Source organism: Pneumocystis murina (assembly GCF_000349005.2).
Source record: "Pneumocystis murina B123 chromosome Unknown supercont1.5, whole genome shotgun sequence".
In the NCBI taxonomy this organism is placed as follows: Eukaryota; Fungi; Ascomycota; class Pneumocystomycetes; order Pneumocystales; family Pneumocystaceae; genus Pneumocystis; species Pneumocystis murina.
Window position 1 is genome coordinate 268,651 of NW_017802363.1, and position 21,218 is coordinate 289,868.

At 27.6% G+C, this 21,218-nt stretch overlaps 13 protein-coding genes across 13 annotated transcripts; 6 read left to right on the top strand and 7 right to left on the bottom strand.

Annotated features, from left to right (window-relative positions):
• The first annotated feature begins 192 nt into the window (after positions 1-192).
• Positions 193-1,836, top strand: PNEG_00137 (hypothetical protein). Its single transcript, XM_007873807.1, has 5 exons — positions 193-398; positions 448-527; positions 571-650; positions 692-1,369; positions 1,412-1,836. Exons 1-5 carry the CDS (start codon positions 226-228, stop codon positions 1,832-1,834), a joined length of 1,434 nt encoding a protein of 477 aa, XP_007871998.1. The 5' UTR covers positions 193-225; the 3' UTR covers positions 1,835-1,836.
• A 208-nt stretch (positions 1,837-2,044) lies between these two features.
• PNEG_00138 (hypothetical protein) lies at positions 2,045-5,146 on the bottom strand. The gene is made up of 9 exons (XM_007873808.1): positions 4,896-5,146; positions 4,535-4,853; positions 3,646-4,491; positions 3,475-3,598; positions 3,358-3,430; positions 3,247-3,309; positions 3,050-3,202; positions 2,635-3,000; positions 2,045-2,586 (listed from the first exon to the last, which is right to left on the bottom strand). Exons 3-9 carry the CDS (start codon positions 4,322-4,324, stop codon positions 2,260-2,262), a joined length of 1,785 nt encoding a protein of 594 aa, XP_007871999.1. The 5' UTR covers positions 4,325-4,491; positions 4,535-4,853; positions 4,896-5,146; the 3' UTR covers positions 2,045-2,259.
• Positions 5,147-5,727: 581 nt separating this feature from the next.
• Positions 5,728-7,622, top strand: PNEG_00139 (dihydroorotate dehydrogenase (fumarate); the record flags this gene model as incomplete). Its single annotated transcript, XM_007873809.1, has 6 exons — positions 5,728-5,768; positions 5,811-6,051; positions 6,096-6,227; positions 6,273-6,689; positions 6,731-6,905; positions 6,950-7,622. The coding sequence occupies 6 exons, from the start codon at positions 5,728-5,730 to the stop codon at positions 7,171-7,173; spliced, it is 1,230 nt and encodes a 409-aa protein (XP_007872000.1). The 3' UTR covers positions 7,174-7,622.
• On the bottom strand, positions 7,343-9,555 carry PNEG_00140 (hypothetical protein; the record flags this gene model as incomplete). Its single annotated transcript, XM_007873810.1, has 9 exons — positions 7,343-7,645; positions 7,688-8,188; positions 8,260-8,365; positions 8,411-8,808; positions 8,860-8,974; positions 9,020-9,065; positions 9,113-9,205; positions 9,247-9,293; positions 9,341-9,555. The coding sequence occupies 9 exons, from the start codon at positions 9,553-9,555 to the stop codon at positions 7,343-7,345; spliced, it is 1,824 nt and encodes a 607-aa protein (XP_007872001.1).
• A 325-nt stretch (positions 9,556-9,880) lies between these two features.
• PNEG_00141 (hypothetical protein) lies at positions 9,881-11,971 on the top strand (the record flags this gene model as incomplete). The annotated part of the gene is made up of 7 exons (XM_007873811.1): positions 9,881-10,286; positions 10,336-10,478; positions 10,528-10,639; positions 10,687-10,921; positions 10,972-11,197; positions 11,246-11,637; positions 11,689-11,971. 6 exons carry the CDS (start codon positions 9,881-9,883, stop codon positions 11,306-11,308), a joined length of 1,185 nt encoding a protein of 394 aa, XP_007872002.1. The 3' UTR covers positions 11,309-11,637; positions 11,689-11,971.
• Positions 11,326-12,004, bottom strand: PNEG_00142 (hypothetical protein; the record flags this gene model as incomplete). Its single annotated transcript, XM_007873812.1, has 4 exons — positions 11,326-11,672; positions 11,718-11,770; positions 11,820-11,844; positions 11,981-12,004. Coding segments are annotated over 4 exons (338 nt in total), but the record flags the coding sequence as incomplete, so codon positions are not given.
• Positions 12,005-12,657: 653 nt separating this feature from the next.
• Positions 12,658-12,933, bottom strand: PNEG_00143 (hypothetical protein; the record flags this gene model as incomplete). Its single annotated transcript, XM_007873813.1, has 3 exons — positions 12,658-12,704; positions 12,752-12,863; positions 12,910-12,933. The coding sequence occupies 3 exons, from the start codon at positions 12,931-12,933 to the stop codon at positions 12,658-12,660; spliced, it is 183 nt and encodes a 60-aa protein (XP_007872004.1).
• A 66-nt stretch (positions 12,934-12,999) lies between these two features.
• PNEG_00144 (hypothetical protein) lies at positions 13,000-14,102 on the bottom strand. The gene is made up of 4 exons (XM_007873814.1): positions 13,714-14,102; positions 13,514-13,656; positions 13,416-13,466; positions 13,000-13,351 (listed from the first exon to the last, which is right to left on the bottom strand). The coding sequence occupies exons 1-4, from the start codon at positions 14,084-14,086 to the stop codon at positions 13,085-13,087; spliced, it is 834 nt and encodes a 277-aa protein (XP_007872005.1). The 5' UTR covers positions 14,087-14,102; the 3' UTR covers positions 13,000-13,084.
• A 687-nt stretch (positions 14,103-14,789) lies between these two features.
• PNEG_00145 (hypothetical protein) lies at positions 14,790-15,262 on the top strand. The gene has a single exon (XM_007873815.1). The coding sequence runs from the start codon at positions 14,829-14,831 to the stop codon at positions 15,162-15,164; it is 336 nt and encodes a 111-aa protein (XP_007872006.1). The 5' UTR covers positions 14,790-14,828; the 3' UTR covers positions 15,165-15,262.
• Positions 15,263-15,294: 32 nt separating this feature from the next.
• PNEG_00146 (hypothetical protein) lies at positions 15,295-16,826 on the bottom strand (the record flags this gene model as incomplete). The annotated part of the gene is made up of 4 exons (XM_007873816.1): positions 16,430-16,826; positions 15,891-16,381; positions 15,416-15,841; positions 15,295-15,372 (listed from the first exon to the last, which is right to left on the bottom strand). The coding sequence occupies exons 1-4, from the start codon at positions 16,557-16,559 to the stop codon at positions 15,295-15,297; spliced, it is 1,125 nt and encodes a 374-aa protein (XP_007872007.1). The 5' UTR covers positions 16,560-16,826.
• A 114-nt stretch (positions 16,827-16,940) lies between these two features.
• On the bottom strand, positions 16,941-17,719 carry PNEG_00147 (DNA phosphorothioation-dependent restriction protein DptG; the record flags this gene model as incomplete). Its single annotated transcript, XM_007873817.1, has 3 exons — positions 17,569-17,719; positions 17,410-17,528; positions 16,941-17,348 (listed from the first exon to the last, which is right to left on the bottom strand). The coding sequence occupies exons 1-3, from the start codon at positions 17,663-17,665 to the stop codon at positions 16,941-16,943; spliced, it is 624 nt and encodes a 207-aa protein (XP_007872008.1). The 5' UTR covers positions 17,666-17,719.
• Positions 17,720-17,822: 103 nt separating this feature from the next.
• PNEG_00148 (hypothetical protein) lies at positions 17,823-19,751 on the top strand (the record flags this gene model as incomplete). The annotated part of the gene is made up of 6 exons (XM_007873818.1): positions 17,823-17,891; positions 17,957-18,075; positions 18,124-18,355; positions 18,400-18,888; positions 18,935-19,585; positions 19,629-19,751. 6 exons carry the CDS (start codon positions 17,823-17,825, stop codon positions 19,749-19,751), a joined length of 1,683 nt encoding a protein of 560 aa, XP_007872009.1.
• Positions 19,752-19,915: 164 nt separating this feature from the next.
• On the top strand, positions 19,916-20,971 carry PNEG_00149 (hypothetical protein). The gene is made up of 4 exons (XM_007873819.1): positions 19,916-20,192; positions 20,233-20,303; positions 20,348-20,742; positions 20,787-20,971. The coding sequence occupies exons 1-4, from the start codon at positions 19,942-19,944 to the stop codon at positions 20,919-20,921; spliced, it is 852 nt and encodes a 283-aa protein (XP_007872010.1). The 5' UTR covers positions 19,916-19,941; the 3' UTR covers positions 20,922-20,971.
• The last annotated feature ends 247 nt before the right edge of the window (positions 20,972-21,218 follow it).

A 21,218-nucleotide genomic window follows, 5' to 3' on the forward strand; every position in this document is an offset into this window, starting at 1 on the left:
TACTGATTTCTCTGTTTTTCTTTTTTTGTATGTATTTTGCTTAATTATATAAGTTTTAGTTTATTAAAAATATCTTTTGGATGACTTAAATCTTAGATATAAAAGCTGAAATACATATTATTATAGAGCTATATTTAATATTGAGCTTATAAATCTTTTTTAATCGTTAGATATAATAATGATAATGATTTGCTTATTTAAAGGGGAAATAATGAAGATATAAAGATGGTAACATTGGTTTCATCTGTTTGCTTTATATCCAGAGGAGTTGCGGCTGAATTTCCTAAGAAATATGTTTTTAATGATGATGAATATAAAAAAATAAATAAGTTAATTGATTTACAAGTTAAAACTGCAAAAAATGACACCAAAAAAAAGAAAAATCAAAAATATACAGCGTATATTTCTTCATTGAATAATAGTTTTCATAATTAACATCTTAAATAGTGAAAATATGTCTGAAGATGAAGAAATGATTAAAAGATATAATTTAGAAAATTATGATCTAGAATCATATGATAATCAACGTTTGATAATCTAAGACGTGATTATCTATACTAATCTTTCTAGAGATGAATATGTTTACAGATATGAAGGATTTAATATATTATGAAAATGAAGAAGATGACCCATATATTACTTTAAAAAATGTAAAATAATATATTTTTTTTTCATATTAATATATGAAAAGGATGAATCAGATGAGGAGAGGGATGAACTTCGAATATTATCCAGTGATGATGTTATTTTAGCTACTAAAACTGAAGATGATGTTTCTTATCTTGAAATATATGTCTATGAAGCTTCAGAAGATAATTTATATGTACATCATGATATAATGCTTCCATCAATTCCTTTGTCTTTAGAATGGCTTGATTATAATTTTGGTGTTGAGTCTGGCAGCTCTGGAAATTTTGCAGCTGTAGGTACATTAGATCCTGATATAGAAATCTGGGATTTAGATATTATTGATCCTTTTTATCCTGTTGCTATACTTGGAAATCCTAAAGTAAAGAAGAATACAAAAAAAAAGAGCAAAAAAGTCAATTCGAAATATCATGTAGATTCAGTTTTGAGTTTATCTAAAAATAAAGTTCGTAAAAATATATTAGCTTCTGGATCAGCAGATACTTCAATAAAAATATGGGACTTGGAGTCATGTGTTTGTACTGATTCATATGTTCATTATCTTGATAAAGTGTCTTATATTGAATGGCATCCATCAGAGGCGACATTATTATTGTCTGGAAGTTTTGATCATACGTCTATGATATATGATGTGCGTTCTTCAAAAGATGCATTTAAGTGGAATATAAAGAGCGACATAGAATCTACAAGATGGGATTTACACGATTTTCATTATTTTTATGTAGGATAAATAATTTGGTTCATTAAAAATTAATAGGTTTAGGTATCTACAAGTTCTGGTATGGTTTATTTGTTTGATGTCAGAAATCCTCCAAGCAATTCAGAATATTTAAATCCAGTATGGACTTTACAGGCTCATGATGGACCAGTTTCTGCATTCGATATTAATTGTTTCGTCAAAGGATATTTTGCAACTGGATCAACAGATAAATCAATTAAATTATGGAATAAACATGGAAAAGATGGGGGGCCTAGTATTATTATATCAAAAAATATAGATGTTGGTAAAGTTTTTTCTGTTAAGTTTTCTCAAGATAAAGAAACGATGTTTTCATTGGCTGCAGCTGGAAGTGAAGGAGTTGTTAGAGTATGGAATACTTTGAAAAGTAAAGCTGTTAAGAATATATATGGAAATATTGTTGATTTATGTAATATAAATGAAACTATAAATAAAAATATAATATGACTAGGTGAAGAAATCTCTGAAAATTAAAAGTAATATTGAAATGATTTTCATTATTTATAACTCTTACAAAGAATAATGGTATAATTATTCAGATTTGTAAAAAAATATTTTTTGTTGAATTAAATTTGTAGGAAATAGGTATTAAAATTATCATTGAAATTTTATTATTATATTTCATCACTTTCATTGGATGAGTTCTCAGTTTTTATGTATTTCTGATTAAGTGAATTATTTTTGTGTTTGGAATTATTTTTTCTGATCATTAATTGTTGAAAATATTTGATATGGATTTTGATAATTAAAATCTTTGGCCCTTTGAGTCTATTACCATAGCCTTTCAGATAATAGCTTTTGATAAATGTTGACTTAGTAGACGGAAAAGTAATTTTAACATCAGTATTAGTATTTTTATAATCTGACTTTTCCTATATTTCTTTAACATTTGAAGAAAATAAATCATATGCTTTTGAAGGAGTATTCAATGAATTAAATCGAATAGGTTTGTCGTTGTTAGAGTTATAGTTCATATCTACTTTTTTTTTTTTTTGAAACAAATTAAATTTTTTTAGATATGAATTTTTAGTTACTTTCTCGTTTTTCGAATTTTTTTTTGCCATTTCTATACTTTCTAACAGCTCCTTTTGTCTTTCCCTATGTTTGTCCGGATCAGGAACCTCAATTTCTTGAAATTCTTCACTTTCAATAAGCCATCCTACTTTTTTCATAAGTTTTGGCATTGCTTCACGATAATTCTAATGATAAATATTAGCCATATATGAAGCTATATGAAAAATAAGAACCATATGGCCGTCAACTAAATCAGACACATCAATATTTTCTATAGTAGATATTTTTTGAATAGGTTGCAACCCAGCTATATGTCCTATTCCGCCATATGTTATTCGAAATAAATATCCTAGGATCCAATCATTTTTGATATAACCATTAATAAATCGGCCCTCTACAACCGATGATGCCAAAATCCAATTGTTCTCTTTAATAACAACAGGTGTACCGAACAAATAAACATTTTGAATAATACCATACGCTTGCTTTCTAGCTAGCTCTAAAAGGCAATAATATATTACTCGAGAGCCTAATGAAAAACCAACTAGACTAATAGGTCGGATTCCTAATTTTCGATGAAGAAGAATATCTGCTAATACCTTATATAAATTAAAAATTAAGCTCTACATATAATAGAGTATAACCTACAAAACCTGCAGATTTGGCGCGTTGTAAAGATGTTACAAATGGATTGTCTATTAAATAGCCCAATTTAGTTAGTATAAGTGGCCACTGTAAAGCACTCATTAAAGTAACTAAAACTGTTTGTCCAAGAACTTGTTGCAAAGATTGTGTCAAAATCTTTTATAATTAAATAAAAAAATGTTTAAAAAAATATAATAAACCTCTGTTGCAATAATATTAATAGTTTTTCCTACTGACTGAAGTATTTCCGGTTCCCATAATATCTATATAAAATAATTATTACAGAGAAAATTCTTGTATATTATGCTTGCCGAATAAACATCGCCCATAATTGGATCTATAGTGGAAAATGGGAGTCTAACATCATCATTTTTAAGCATCCAACTAGATAAATTAGATATTAGAATTATATATTAACAATATCATGCCCAGGAACAGCTATTAAAAGATTAAGGCGTTTGTTATCATAGAGAGGTTTAAATTCAAAAACTTTAATACTTTTAATTCTATTAGACATTTTTTTAACTGCAATAGTACTTCCGGTAACAACACCTTAAAATATTAAGTTAATTAAAATATGTAGTAAACACAAACCATACCCCCTGTGGTTATTAAAGCTGTTCCTCCAGTTCCTACCAAAAACCCAGTAGTTCCGGCAACACCAATAGTTGAAAATGCTGCTCCTAAACCTGCACCAATAAGAGGTGCTAACATACCTGACGAAAGTCCAATTACTAAACCCCCACTAATAGTTGCTAGGCCCATAAGTATATAACGTTTATTTCTTGATGATTTGTCCCTCAATTCAAGAACACTTTGATCACTTTTAGATGCCTCAAAATTTTCCTGAATAATTAATTCATCTGTAATTTTTTTTTCAAAGATTGTAATATCTAATGCTGAAATGGAGATAGCCTTTCCTACTCTTTCTAAAAAAACTCTTGAACGAGAATCATATATAGAATCCGCTACTAGTATAAGAAAAAGATCACATAAAATTGCCCAACGTATATCTAAATCTAAAACTTTTTTATCATTAATATCTAACTTATCCTCATCTGTATTAATGTTCGATATAAAAAATGGGGATTTGTCATCATTTGAATTATCACAATTTTCCGGAATATTAATAAAAGGATTATGTATTTGAGTTGTTGCCATAAGCACTGATGTAATATCACTCGTTTCAATACCATGTTCTGATAATTGCTCGATCATTACCTGCTCTTTTTTCGTTTTAATAAAAAAAATGCATATTTTTTTATTAACATATACCATCTGGTGAAATATCCATATGAGAATACAATTTTGTTAATACCTTCTGGCCCCATAACTCCATACTTTGAACGGCATTCATAAGCGTATTGTCATTTTCTTTTTGCAAAGGTAATAATGATATTTTTTTAATCATTTCTACAAAAATTAGTCTACAAAGGCTCACATAACTTTAAGTAAGTTTTTTTTCTGAACTATAATTGGGGAGGTTACGCTATTCTCTGTTCTTCTGTAAGAAGATCTTTTGTAAATTTCATTTGTGAAAGAATTGCTGTTTCATTATTTTTAAAATTTTCTTGAGAAAATAAATATGATGTTTTTTCATTTAATGACGTATCTGACAAACTATCTTCGTCTAAATTTAATTTAATATACCCTTTTGCGTTTATTTTTTGCCATTCATCATCTTCCGAAGTTCTTGAATTTGAATTATTATTTTTCGTAATTTCATTATTTGAGATAACATATTCCATTGTTTTCCATCCACCTATGGACTCATTTTCGAATTTTTTATAGATCTCATGAATATTGTCTAAAAACTGTCATTTTTATCAAGTAAAAAATTATTTTCTACTTGATTTTCCTAAAAAACCATTTTGAGTTTCAATTATTGCATCTTTTTCAGTTTCCCCAAATGTATTAGACATCTTTTTTTCTTTCATTTCCTTATAATCCTCCTCGTTTGCTTCATTAATACAAGTAATACAGCTATTTAATGATGCATTTTTATTTTTTATTATTTTTTCATTTTTATTCAAAATTTTTTGGTTTTCTTTCCAAAAAAAAAACTCTTTATCGTCTTCTATTGACTCTTCCATTATTTTTAGCTCCTTTTGATTCCCTATTAATTCTTCAAAAGATATTCTTTTATTATTTATCTTCGTTTATTAAATTCTTATATTATTCCTTAAAATAGCCCAAATTTACTCCAAAAAAAAGGGCCAACATTCATTCAATATGGGAGATTTTATTTCTTTAGCTATAAAACAGAAATAATCTACTCTTTAATCCATTTATTATTATTTCTGTTTACCTGGTTAAATAAAAAACATCGATTTTTTTCCGATTTTGTATAACCCTTGATAATACTTTTTTATATTTGATAAAGAAAAATAAGCTTTTTTTAGAAATTCTAAAGCCTTTATTTTCAAAAAAGTAGTATTTAAAATTCTCTTATATCTATTTTTTGTTTTTTTTATTTTTTTTTGATAGAAATATATTTAAATCAATATAAATCGTCTTATTTTGAATAAAAAAGATGCTTTTCTTAAATAACTGTCTAAGATAAATGTATCTCTTTTTTATATTTGTATTGGATCTGTGTTATTTAATATTTTTATATATATTTGAATTTAAATGTATATTTATATAATTTAAGCCTTGGGGAAACGTAATATATAAGAGTTATGATAAAAACAGGTTTTTTTGCATTTTCACCAAGTTTTAAGTCTATAAAAGGATCTAAGTTTAATGTATTGATTGATTATAGGTATTATCCTTTTTTTTTCGCTTTAAAACGGGTAACAACAGGAGTTTTTGCTGCAAGTTTTTCTGGACTTTTTTTATATTATTATACGGATTCTCGTGCAGCAATTCATACGTATGGCACATGTTTATTATTGAGGACGATTGTTCCGCCTGAATTGGCTCATAATTTTGCCATTAAAGCTATTCGTTGGGGTTTGGCTCCATGGGATAAGAAAATAGATGATTCATCATTAATGTTAAATGTATGATATTTTTTAAATGATAATAACATCTTTGATAACTTAAGGTATGGGGAAAAGTAATAAGTAATCCGGTAGGTCTTGCAGCAGGTGTAGATAAACAAGCAGAAGCAATAGATGGACTTTTTGACCTTGGATTTGGATACGTTGAAGTTGGATCAGTGACACCATGCGCTCAAGTAAATTTTCTTTAATATTTATATGAAAAAAACTGAAAAAATGAGCCTGGGAATCCACCTCCTCGCTTTTTTCGTTTGAAAAAGGACGCATCTGTTATTAATCGATATGGATTCAATTCAGATGGACATGATGTGATTGCACGACGTTTACATGACCGCATTTCTAAATATGTATTTAAAAATTATCCAGATTTAGGACAAATTCCACATTTTTTAGTACAGTCTGCAAGAAATATTGAATTGGTGAATTTTTTAAATATTCCAAAAAGTCTTAGAAAAAACAAATTATTAGCTGTTAATTTAGGGAGAAACAAAAATTCTGATGGAATAGATGATTATGTAAAAGGTGTACGTCGTTTGGGCCAGTATGCAGATGTTTTAGTTATTAATATATCAAGTCCTAATACATTTGGATTACGATTATTGCAACAAAAAAAATACCTTGAAACACTTTTATCTGCCGTAAATTTATAATAGGTTTTATGTCTTTCTAATACATAAAGGTTGTTCAAGAACGGGATCTTTTACCTGACCCAAAACCTGCATTATGTATAAAGATATCTCCTGACTTGAAAGATTTAGAATTACAAGATATTGTTGATGTTATTTTAAAGATACCAATTGATGGTGTAGTTGTTTCAAATACTACAATACAGAGACCAAAAAATCTTAAAGAAGGTATTTTGAATTTATAAGCAAAATATTTATTAAATTAATATTAGATAAATTTTTGCATGAACAAGGAGGTCTTTCAGGTCCTCCTTTAAAGCTATTAGCATTAGATATTATAAGATTTTTACGAGGAAAGCTACCTGAAAATTGTCTTATTATAGGTTGTGGTGGGATTTCATCAGGTAAAGATGCTATTGAGTATGCTCGTGCTGGTGCTTCTTTAACTCAATGTTGTACTGCATTTGGGAAAGTTGCAATTGTACATAATATTTAATATTTAACATGGACTAGTTATGAAGGGCCTAGATTCCCTAGACGTTTAAAAGATGAAATTTTTAATGAATTAAAAGGGGAAAAATGGGTCGATATCATTGGCAAAGATAAAGGATAATTAAGAATTGAACTAGTCAATATGTTATGAATTTCAAAAAAATACAAAAAAACTATTCAAATCTACTTTCCAATGGTTCTTCATTTTTTCCATTTTCTTTTTGTCTTTTTTCCCTTATTTTTTTCAAAATAAGACCCAAAGATATCATTAATAATATCGTTGTTATTATAAAGACTATAATCAAAACATAATAATAACTTTTTTTAGGACGAGGCTTTTCTAGAGCAATTTGCTTAGTTAGATTCGAGGGCTTAATTTTATCCGTATCTTGCATTATTGCATTAAGAGTTCTCAAAATATCTTTTTTGTTTGATTGAATATACAATCCATCTATATTTTTATCCCAAAAAACATCCTTAATATATTAGTGACATTGATTAAAAAATTGTAAAATTACATTTTTTAGAATGATAACTTTTGTTTTACCATATTTTATGCCAAATGCTTTATGTAACCATGTCCTCATGAGTTTAGCATTTACCCAAGCATATTGTATTGAATAATAAGGCTGTTTTGATCTTTTATTTGTAAAATTGGAAGAATAGTTAGTTTTCCATGTGTATATAGTATCTTTAATTTCTTGTTTTTTTGCTTTATACTCTTCGGTATTATAAAGAATTACCAAAATAACGAAATCATGTCTCATAATATCATTAAAGTTATGCCTTGTTAATTCTGGGAAAAGAAGAAGCCACGACGATCTCATCCAGTTAAAAATTTGAGTTTTATTTCTTAAATCTTTCAAATCCCTAAACGGATAAGAAAATGTAATTCCTTCACGAAAGACCAGTAAAGACGGAGTATTAATAGAGGATTCTTTGATAAATGAGGCAGAATTCGGGATCCTAAGTAAAGGAGCCTTTCCAATCAAAACTATTGACATCCAATCAAGAATATCCTAAAATAGTCTTAGAATTTATAAAAAAGTACTTGCCAATATTTATGGCGAAGTATAAATGATATAATTACAATATTTTCTGGAGTTAATTGGTGATAAAAATAGATAAAAAAAATCAAAAATCTAGAAGAATACTTTGAATAAGTATCAAAATTTTGAACCAGGGCAGATCTTGATCTATTGAAAGATTAAAATGAATAATAAGAATATAAAAAAACATACAGAAATACTTTCTGTGCAAATTTTCTAAAGCTATTTGTTTTCCTAGGACCAATATATTTAATATTATAGTTTCCTTTATAGTAAAACATCATGGGAACACCAGAAATTCCCATTTTTTTACAAAAAGAGGGATACTTGGAACAATCAATTTCGCCAATATTCAGGAGACCTTTCATATAACTTGCAAATCTAATCCAATCTCCTTCCATTTCTTTACAATAAGGACAATAAGGAAGGATATATTTAATAAACCATCCGCTTTTCCCTGTATGAATTAATTGAGAGAACATTTCTGGGGTAAGATCAATAGATTTGCCGTTAGGATTAACGAAAAATCTCTTCGACTCTGACCTCAACTTTAAATCATTAACAGATCTTTCCAATATTCTTTTTGAGGTCTATTCTGTCTTTTTTAGTGTTCAGATCTTGTTATTTAAAAATCGTTTTACTTGAGATAAAGATATTTTTTCTGTTTTTTTTTTCATATAACTTATGATTTCATGAATGTTTTCTTCCGAAATATCGCTAAGTTTAAATTCTTCTTTTAGTTGACCATCCTCAAAGCTATTATTTTTTAACAATACATCTTTATTAAAGTGTTTTTTTTACAGTAATATTTTAGGATAACACTTAATACCGAATTCTGAACATAATTCTATTCCTATATTAGTTCATAAGGTTAAGTTTAATAATATTTTATACTTTCATATAAAAAACAATCGACATTACCGAAATAAAAATTACTGTTTTCAGCATAATCAAAAGCTTTCTTTGTAGCTTCTATCCAATAAGGCTCTACTACTAGTAAATGAGATCCAAAACAATATTTAAAATACCGAAAAGTTTAGAATGACTACATTTTGACGAATAAAATCTAATTAACCTAAATAAATAAGCTTTTAAAAATCTAAAAATTATCCAAAAAAAAACCATAAAGATGAAGTTCTTGAGTAAAATGATTCCGGCTTAAGGTCAACTGAATATTTACTAGATAAATATGGTAATTTTGAAAAAAAAACTGAAAACTCTTCTCCAGATAAGTTATGTGAAGAAAATCTAGCTCTATCTCCGATAGAATTGTACGCTTTAATTCGAGCAGATGTATACAAAAATAATATTAATAAAAAAAATTCTTTCAAGAGCATTTGTGCCGAAATGACATATCGTAAAGAGTAATTTAAGTGTCCATGTGGACACAGGTGTGCCTATGTCACGTGTGTAGAACAATTGAAATTTTGGATTGAATTTTTTAATTATTTTTATAACTTTAAAAAAAACCCTAGATTTTTATACATTATAATGTAATTTTCATGGGAAACAATCAATTTAATTATAAAAAATAATAATTTATTTTTTTGCAAAAAGTTGGGGGACCCTTATATATAAATAAAATTACGAACACATATGTGTCCTTAATTTTAAGATTAAGTTTTATCTAGTTTTTACTTTCACGTGATTTTTACAGAGTTGATGTCTGAAAATATTGAAAATAAAATAGCTTCAGCCAGTACTATTTCTATTAAAGATCCTTTGATTCTACTTAAAATATCAATTCTAGAATCATGTCCTCCTAAGTTTTTAAGTTCAGAAAATATAGAATCAGTAGTTCCTCGATTGGAAGAAGCAGAATATCTTGGATTTTCAAATGGAGTGATTGTTTCTCTTAAGGAGAAAACTAGATTTATTCGTAAAGAAACAGGAGAACCTTTTAATCTTTTGTCAATTTTTTTTGCATGGCAGCTTAAAGATGCTAATGTTGCAGAATATATTCAACGTTGTGGAGAATCAGATATTAAAAATCTTTCATTTCTTGAAAAAACAGATTTGGTGACATGGTTAGATGGAGCAGCTGAAAGTGAGCATATTCAACCGTTAGGTACTTGTTTTTGTGAAAGAGGAGGAATAATTGTTTTTAATTTGTTTAGAAGAAGAAAAATCTGCAATTTTAACAATACAACGACGAACAGGATTTGAACATCCAGAACGAAATCCTGTATTATTGAATATTTATGCTCAGGAAAGGATAGTTGGTTCTAGACATACCGTTTTACGAGGATTAAAACCAATTGTAGATTTTTTTTTGTAATTTTAAGTCTTTTTGTAACATAGAAAAATAGGATTTTTCGGCTGTACGAAAAGATGCATATGAACATTTTATTTCAAAATCGAGAAATAAACATTCAGGAAATACAACAGCTCCACCACTTGGAAAGGAACTGAAAGTTAGACGTATGTTGTATTTGAATTTTGTATTAATATTTACCGTAATATATTAGATCGAGATCCTATTATTTTACTTTCGCCTTCTGCTTCATCGCTTTTAACAATGTACAATATTAAGCGTTTTTTAGATGAGGGTGTTTTTGTGCCTCCAGAAGAAGCATTGCAAATAAATGGTGGTAATCGTGTTTCAGAATTGATTGCTATTTCCCATACTTCGAGGATTGCAAAGGGATTGTCGTATCGGTTTGTAATTGTACAAGGAGTTGATAAGTTTAAACCAGATTATTGGTAGGTATTAAAGTTGATATATATTTATTTCTTCTAATGTTTTAATCAAGGGATCGAGTGGTTTGTGTGTTTACGACGGGACAGGCTTGGCAATTTAAGGAATATAAATGGTCTGAGCCGAGGGAATTATTTCATCATGTTAAAGGTTTTATAATACAATATGTGGGCGATCCTCCACACCCTGCGACAAAAGAATGGAATGTCGAATCAGTTCGGATTGAACGATTTCGAAGACACACTGATCGTGAAGTCGTTAGTCGGCTTTGGGAATCACTGGTAAGCATGAATAAAAGGAAAATGATTCCATAATTAAATAATGTATAGGAAAGATGGATGGATAATCATCCTGTATGGAGAACAATGGGGCGACGTAAAACATATGGATAAACCGTTTTTTTAGATGATAAACAATTGGATTTTAAAAAATAATAAATTGAACATGAATATATAATAAAGGAAGTTTTGATATCACTCTTAAATATTAAATATTCGATGGATAAAGCATCTATTGAGAGTTAAAGAATAATGAAAATGAAGATATAACCTACTATTCGAAGAGAAGCACCAAATGTGCAGGGAGGAAGATTGTGACGAAATCTGGCTCTAACACAGCCTGAATTTCCATGTGGACGGGTAATTTTTCCCCAAATAACACGGATTCTTGTTCCTTTCACCTCTTTTTTTGCTCTATATACATATGCAACCCGTTTACCAAGGTAAAACTGTGTTTCCCCTTTGCTGTTTACACCTTCTAACTTATTTGTTAGTAATAGAACAGTAATTTTTGGAAATTTACCGATTTTAATAATTGAAACATTTGGATTAGAATTCCTCTTTCCACGCTGATATCTGATAAAAATTAGAGGGAAAAAGGGTCTTATTGTTTCCATCAACTTACGAAAGATGCCGTCCTCTTACATATACTATAAATTAAAGTTAGCTTGAGTAAAAAAAACATTATATCATTTATTAAATTATCTATCAAATGAATATATAGACAGGCTTTATTTATTCAAATTATCCATTTTATAAGGAAGATTAAGTCTTAGAAATACCTACATTTACTATGTGTTTTTGACATTTTATTAGAAATATTTAAATTATTTTTTATTTATTTTTCTAGATCGATGATTCTTGACTGGTTAAGTTTAACCCTTTTCAAGATAAGTTAGGGTCAGGGTTAGTGTTTTCTAGTTAAGATTGAAAATATAAAATATTCTATAAATATCAAATGTTTTGGCATATTTTAAGAGGGTATTTATAGGTTTGGGATTAAATAAAATAATGAATTTATTTATCTTATGAAAAGAAATATTTTACATGCTACAATATGCAAGATAATGTTTTCTAGTGTTATTACTAATGTGAAAAACTTTAATGATAAATTATTTTTCTTTTAAAAGATAATAATAGTAATAGAAATGAAAAATTTTCGTCTATTTTATAGTATAAAATATTTTTTTAAAAACAAATTAGGCTAATATAATATTAAAAAAATAATACACGTTATAATATGAAAGAATTTGCTCAGAGTGAAGTGGTTTAAGTGATAATTTAATATTGTAAGGTATATTTTTCTAAGAAAAGGAAAGCTGTGATAAGTAAAATGGCATTATCTATGTATTATTGATTCAGTGCTTTTAAAAAGTTTGAAATGGGTAACTTGGCAAAATCCTTCATATATTTTATCTATTTTCATTTGTTGGAAAATGAAATAAAATAATTTTTTTTTAATATTATCCAGTTGTATCATCTGCTATGCGTTTCCAGCGTTTATTTAATTCTATTTTCATATTATAAATAAGACATTATGGAAAATTGAGAGTATACCAATAATATCTTGATAATTTTCACAAGTTGTTTGGATATCATATGAAATTCTTTCTGTTATTTTACGTAAAGATTCTAGTGTAGCACGAAGTATACGAAGATATCCAAGTTCCTAAAATAAAATATTAATAAAAATATAAAATATGCTTGAGATAAACTTCCTGTAACATTGTTTCTGCCATTCTCCTTTTGAATTGTTGAATGTCTACTCAATATTTGCAAAATAAAAAAATTTCTATATTTTTCAAAGTATATAAGAAATATCTGCTAAATTTTGTACTTAAGATTAAAAAATATAAATATGACATAAAAGATTTTTTTCTTTTAAAATATTTATATTCTCTTTGAATGTGTCCTGTTAATATTTTTTCGAAGAGGAATTACTTGTTTCTTGTCTTCTTTATATTCGTTTAGGGTTTTTCCAAGATCTTTTAATTCGTCTGATGTTAAGAGTATTCTCTTCCGTGTATTTGTTTTGACAAAAGATGGAATAGTATCTTTATTTCCAGTATTTTGTTTTTCTGAGGGTGGATTCATCGGATAATGGTCGTTTTGGTGTTGATCTGTTTGACGTTGATTGATAGCATTGAGGATTTGATTCTATATAATTATTAAATATATTTTTTATGTATTTTTTTTATTTTAAAAAGAGAAGAAAAATTACCATAGTTAGATGTAAAGGTTTTAGATTTTCTGATTGTTTAGCCTCAAAAGTCTATATAACAATACATTAAATGTATTTTTTCAAGAAAAGAGATATACTAAAAATTTAGCTTCTTGAGCTATGATAATTGATAATAATTGTTCAACCATCGATTCAAGTTTGTGAATCTTACATTCGTTGGCTTTAATAGTATCAGAAATTATATTGCAAATTCGTCTAAAGTTTTCTTGTTTTTCCATTACTTGTAAATCATTAATCAACCATATTTCAATTCGAGGAATAAGGAAAAAACACTTACTTTCGTTTTCTCGGGCTTTATGCTCTTCTTTTGCAGATTCTAACCATGCATAACAATCCGATCGAAATTCTTTTATCAATCTTTCCAATTCTTCATGACGTTCTAAATATTTTTCTGAATTTTTTTGAATTAATCTTTGTAAATCATCTGATTGATAATATATTTTTTTTGCCCAAATTTCAAGAGATTGTGAAATACCCTGCTTTTGTTCTGATTGAGGGCATTTGGATAAATTATTGTTATGTCCATTATACAAAAAATCTTTTTGTAATTCTGACGTTGGTAAAATCCCATGACTTCCTTCTTTATGCATTGTTAAACCAAGCTGCTTCAAAGAATCTTGTAGAAAAATAGAAGATAAATCTTCAATCATCGCTATCTCTGTTTTTCATATCAAAAGTCTTCAACCGTAAGATATAATGTTATAAATAGATAGACCAATATAACTATTTTATATAGAAAAAATTAAATCTATTCCAATTAATAAAGCTAAATTTTATTACAATCAAATTTCCTAAAAATATTTTACTAAGCGATTATATTCAAGACCTATTTATAAAAAAGTATATTCACTGATAAGCTTTTAATTTTAACGTTTGATACCGATTAAAATTAAAGGCACGTGTTAAACCCTTATTAATATCCTATTAATATATTTCTTAGCTATTCATTTACAAAGGATCCAAAGATATTTATTAGGATTTTATTATAGATATTTTTGAACTTTCTTAAAAACCTTAGACTTGATAAGTTCAAATATCAATGGGTTAAGATTAGGGTTTTGAAATAAATACAATATTTATCTTGAAATATCTATATTTAAGCAAATAATTTATGTTTTTACTTAGAATTTGCTTTTATTTTACTTTTTTTTTAATAATTTTTTAATAAGAGGCTTAAAGCTTTAAAATATAGAGAATTCGATGTATAAAAAACTTAATACAAACAAAGGGTAAAAGTTAAGATTATTTTAAGTGGATTAGAAGATATTAAGTTTTAAATAAGAAGTTAGGACTTATTAAGTTTAGACAAAGTGTATATAATAAATATATAGCACTTATACGTTAGGTTTATTGTTTGTTTTTTTGTGGATATATTTGTTTTGAATAGTCTTTATGTTAAATTTTTGGGATTTAAATATAAAACGTCACACTTCATTTAAAAACCGGACAATTACGCCTAGTGGTATTTCTTTACCTTTAGAATCTAAATCAGCGCCTCAATTATCTAAAGTTTGTAATACTTCTATTCCATCATTTACATGTAATAATTTTGGAGAGAATTATAATCAATCAAATAATCATAGTTGTGGATCAAGCATATATGAAGAAAATGTTTTAAAAGAACGAGAGAATATCGAAGAAACAGAAATATCAGAAGGCATATTAAAATTTACAGCAGAAGATTATATACAAGAGATTCAAAAAATTGAAAAACAATATTTTTTTTGAAAGCATTTTTATAAAGAATGGTTTATATATATGAGTTTTTTAAAAAATTTGGTTTATAAAAGGTGTTTGATAGATTGAGTTTAGAATAATATTGAAAAGGATAAGTTGGAATGAATTATGCATGTATTTTTTAAAAGGATTGGTTAATGATATTTTTTTGTTTAGCATGTTCTAATTCTGGAATAATTTTTGTCCAATTTTCTATGACCTAAAATCAATTAATGATGTTTTGGAACAAAAGTGAAAAATACTTGCTTATAAAAATTAATATTTTCATTTGCAAATGTGCTAAAGCTTTCTTGTATCTCTTTTGTTTTAATTTTATCGAAAATGTTATTTTCACGTATTGTTTCTTCATCAAAAGTATCGCCAGCTATTTTAGATATTTCAATTTCTTTTTGAAGTTTATCTTTCTTTTTTTCTAGTTTTTTAAGTCGATCTTGTTTAGCTTGTTCATGATCAATGCCTGTTAAGTTTTCTACTTTTTCTCGCAGATATAAAAGTCCTGAACTCTGTATGACTCGTTCTTTTTCTAAATCAACTTTCATAAGATATTCTGTAAGTCCTTCAATATCCATTTGTTTTTGATCACGTTGTTTTAAAAGCTGTTTCTGTGTATTAGTATAAGATATTAAATCATGTATGAAGGTTAAATAAACAGAATCTATGTATTCTCTCTGTAGTCATAGAATTAGTCACAATTAATGTTTTAAAATATTTACTTACTAAAATTTTTAAGTTCGTTTCTGTATTTTCTATTACTTCACTAAACATTGTTAATTCTCGACTTAAAGAAGGTTCCAATACAGCTAATTGCTTAAATAGAAATGCCATTCCACTGTAGTCCATTTCGAGATCTATTTTTTGTTTAATCATCTTTGATATTAATTTCTCTATATGTACTAATCCATAATCTAATTTATCTATTTTTTCTTTCATATCAATAAAAAGCATATTTGGATTATTAATCTTAGTGAAAGAATTCAAAAATGCATCACTTAATCCTTCGAAAACTCCTCCAATATTGATATAGTGTGTCTTATCGTGAAGAATAACATTATGAACATAAGAACTCCAATCTTGAGATTCAAAAAAATGAGATAAATGTAATGATTTCTGTAAAACCGGATGCATTGATAATCTTTGAAGGAATCTTTCTAATGAATTGGCTCTTTTCATTGTAAATTCAGTGCTGAATCTGTCCCCTTTGATATATTCTATCAAAAAAATTAATTATTCCTGTTTTTATTCTGAAAAAAACAAACTTATTCGATGTTTATCAGGTAGAGGAGGAATACAACATGTAGGAAACTCTACAGTAAGGGTTTCATAAAGATAAATAAAGTCAGAAAACCGTCTGCGTACTGCTGATTTAGGTTTTTGAGTAAAAGACATATTACTCTGCAAAAAGTTAGAAAAAAATACTCAAACGTGTTTCTTTTATGTTCCTGAGTAATGACAAGGTAAGAAATATGCATATCTTTTGTCCCTTCTGCTTCTTTTTGTGGATTTCGGCAGAAACAACGTAATTCATTAGGTTCTTTAGATAGTTGAGATGGAAATATTATATCGGAATCATTTTGTTCCTTAGTACATAAGACGGGTGTTTCTTGGGAAGGATTTTCCCAATGAGAAGAAAATTGTTCATCTTGAAACATCTTTTTTACATGAAAAAAAAAGAGAAAAAGCGAAATCAAAAAGAATATATTTCTATTTTTAAAAAATAAGGAATAAATGAAAGGGAAAATGAATTATTTGATTTAATAATAATATAAATTATATTTTTGTTTTTTTCTTTTGAGAACTACTTAAAGAATTTACTTCTTTAAGTAATTCGCTTTCTGCGATTCGTTTTTGTTCTTCTTTAACTTTTTCTGAGATTTTTTTTAATTTTTCATATCTTTTCCCCTCTTTTTCTGCCATGTCTCTAATTTGCATAATATTTTGTCGTAATTGTTCATTCAGAACCATTTCGTTAGCCGTTTGAAAAATAAGTTGGCCCCAGTCCTTCCTGAAGGATTGTGCTTCTCTTGATATATCCATTACTTCTAATTCAAGCTCTTTCTCCAATAAACGAAATTGTTTCCATAAATCATTTGATAATAAACCTCGTTGAACTGCTTGATTAAGAACTGTTTTTTTCAGACGAAGTTCATGAATACGTTTCAGGTTCTCTTTTGCTCTCTAGAATATAAAAAACATTGTTTAGCTAGATTAAAAAAAGAATCATATTAAAATAATTTACTTCTAATAATGCTGCTTTAAGAATATTTGTTGGAACTGAATCTGAAAGATGAAGTAGTGAAAAATAAATATCTCTTGATATGTTAGAAGAAAACCATTCTTCTAGTGGTGATATTTTTACTATTTTTATTATTTTTTTTTTATAAAAATTCTTTCTTACAGCGCTTATATTTTGTATAAAAAAATGAAAAAAGACTAAGAGATCCAAGAAGAATACTTAAATACAGGATTGGAAGATAAAATGGAACGCTTGACATGAATCTCAGGCGCTTAAAAAGGATAAATCATTCAAAAAAATTAATTAAATTTTTTCTTGTAATTGATATTTTTTAAAGTTGTCACAGGAATAGTTCAAAGGTAACCGTCACCATGACAACCTTTTGATATTCTGAGATTTCTTCTTAACAAGCAAGAATGATATTAAGAATTCGTTCAAAAGATGGGATGCAAAGGATCTCAGTCGATGAACAGGCAGATATGAAGGTTGTCTTGGAGAAGGAATGTATATTTAATAGTAGGATTGATTATACTTATTTTTCGTTTTATAGATTGTTGAGATCTGTGGAGAAAAAGATTTGGAGAAAATCGAAATTTCTAAAGATCCGTATAAAAAACGTTGCTTTTCCTCTTTATCAAATGGAAAGACAGTGAAGAGTTTAGGGTTTGAGTAGGACTGATTTTTTTTATTAAAAAGGAACAATTGATGGGATTTTAGACATGGGGATATTGTTTATATTCATATAAAGGAGAAAGAGGAGAATTTTTGTTCTTTAGAGGAGAAGATGGGAGAAGAAATGTATTCGTTGTCTTATGATGCATGTAAACAAGTTATTCAGGATGCTGTGGATGATTTTCTTGATACACAAGACGGAAAATTAGTAAATACCCGAAGTGCATTATGTAAACATGGATCGAAAGGGATGTGCAATAATTGTGTACCTTTAGATGTTTGTTAGTTTTTTTTTTAAAAAAAAGGATTAAATTTTGATAGCCATATGATGCGAATTATCTTAAACAAAATAAGATTAAGCACCAATCGTTTCATTCATATCTTAAAAAAATATATAAAAATAATAAAAATTCAATACCAGGAGCTCTTTTGGTTGAGCCATTTTATGGGATTAAAAAAGATTGTCAGGTAGGACATAAACCATGGCCTCATGGAATTTGTACGAAATGTCAACCCTCTGCTGTGACACTTCAGCCACAGGAATTTAGAATGGTTGATCATGTGGAATTTTCTGATTCCTCTATAATTGATACATTTTTAAATTATTGGAGATTGTCAGGACATCAAAGATTTGGTTTTCTTTATGGACGATATAAGCCTTATGATTCAGTCCCTTTAGGAATAAAAGCAGTTGTAGAGGCAATATATGAACCTCCACAAGAAAACGAAACGAATGGGATTTCTTTAGATCTTCCATGGAATGATGAAAATACTGTTGATGAAATTGCTCATTTTTTTGGACTCAAAAAGGTAAGGAATATCTAATATTATATGGTATTCATTAATTTATATTCAGATTGGAATGATATTTACTGATTTAACAGATGATGGATCTGGAAAAGGAACAGTAATTTGTAAACGGCATATGAATTCTTTTTTTCTTTCTTCTTTAGAGATTGTTTTTGCTTCAAAAATGCAGTTAAAGCATAAAAATATTTGCAAATGGAGTAAAACAGGTGAATTTAGTTCAAAGTTTGTAACGTGTGTTGTTTCGGCCAATAAAGATGGTGATATTGATATTTTTGCTTATCAAGTATCAAACTCTGCCATGGCAATGGTGGATGCCAATATTATAGAGCCTAGTATTGATCCAAATATAATGTTAATTCGAAAAGAAGAACCTGATGTTTATATACCAGAGGTATTTTTTCAAAAAATTAATCAATATGGAATACAGGTTCAAGAAAATGCAAAATCAGCATTTCCTGTAGAATATCTTTTAATCACTTTAACTCATGGTTTTCCGATGAATCCTGATCCTATTTTCCCTCCTACATTTAATACTTTTATAATTGAAAATAGAACTTCTATTGGACAAGTACAGAATATATATGCTTTGGCTGAGAAAATTAAACCTATTATTGAACATCCTGATGGAGATATATTAAAAACATTTTGTGATTTTCATTTTTTGACTTATTTATGGACTCTTGGAATTTTAAATAAGGTAAAACCTTTTCTTTTTTAGAAAAATTATAAAAAAAATAAAGGATGACGGTTCACTTTTTATTAAATGTATTAGAGAAAATAATATTACAAATATATATAGCTTATTAGATACACCAAGTTGGCAAACACTTATAACAATTCTTCATGAAAGTAACTTGCTTTAAAGAGAATAAAGATCCACTACATTAGCTACTTTTCTTTTATGCTTTTGATTCTTATATTTTCTCTTTTTTTTTTTAGGAAAATAATCATTATTTTAGTTATTTTTGAGTTGGCTGTTTTCATCTGATTATTAGGGTTTATCTAATCTTTAATCTGATAATTTTAAAAATATTGGAATTTGAAAATCAAATTATGGATAGTCAGGATGAATCAACTCTACTTAACGAAGATGATGATGATTACCTGACTATGGCGCTTCCTGATTTATCTTCTTCCTTAATTTCTACTAGAGAGAGAAAGGTTTACGCACAAAGAGAAAGAGGTATATGTAAATCGTATCAAGTGAGAGAACATGAACGTCGGAAAGAGGCTCTTAGTTCATCGTTAATGGATTTTGAAAAGCCCAGTAAAGCTATGACAATGATGTTTAAAATGGGTTATAGGTTTTTTTTTATTTTTTTTGCAATTTTTTAATGAAATTAGAAAAGGTGAAGCTTTAGGTCAAAAGCAATCTGAAGGAAAACTAGAACCTCTTGAGATAAATATGAAAACTGGTATGTGCTGGTTTTCTGTGTTTTTTCTTGTTAATAAGATTAAGATCGTTTGGGTATTGGTCATAAAACAATGCAAAAACAAAAGATTGAACAAGAAATTCAAAAGATACGGGAGAATGAAATAGATTATGAATCAAGAATGCGTTTGGAGCGTGAAAAAAAGTATCTTGAAGCAAAAGTTTTAGAAGCGCAGAAAGTTTGTGAGAATTTAGATAAAAAAGAGTCTCTAGATGAGCCGCGTAAGATTAATGTTTTATGGAGAGGGTTAGTTGTACAAAGAATTGAGAAGGAGATGGAAAAACGTAGAAGACATGGGATTTTTGATAGACCTGAAGATTCTCAGGATTTTTTATCAGATGAAATTAAACCGCCTCGTCACACACATATTGAATGGAATGAAGATGAAGATATGGAATTATATGCCTTTAATCAATTGGATGTGAGAAATATGTATTTTTTTTAACCTATACTTAATTAAAATAGCCTGGAATTCGGTTGGAGAAAATTTTGGACTTTCTTCGTCAAAATTATAATTACTGTTTTTGGTGTGGATATGCCTACCAGAATGAGGAAGAGCTTTCAACGTATTGTCCTGGAAAAAAAGAAGAGGATCATTAAATGAAAAAATCTATATATTATTATTAAATAATAGGGTTTTGTTTTGCATAATTTATAAATTATATTTAGACTAAAATAAGCATTAAATTGTTTTTATGGGAAAGAAATATAATAGACTTTAAGAATGTGAAATGTTCGTTTTGGAATACGAATTGAATTCCTATATTTTTATGAACATATCAGCTCTCTTTAAATGATAATTACATATGTTTTTTAGTTCTAATTTTTATATTTATCATTTATAATGTAGAAAAATCTTTAGATTCATTATTCAAATGTTATTTCTTTTAAATGGTG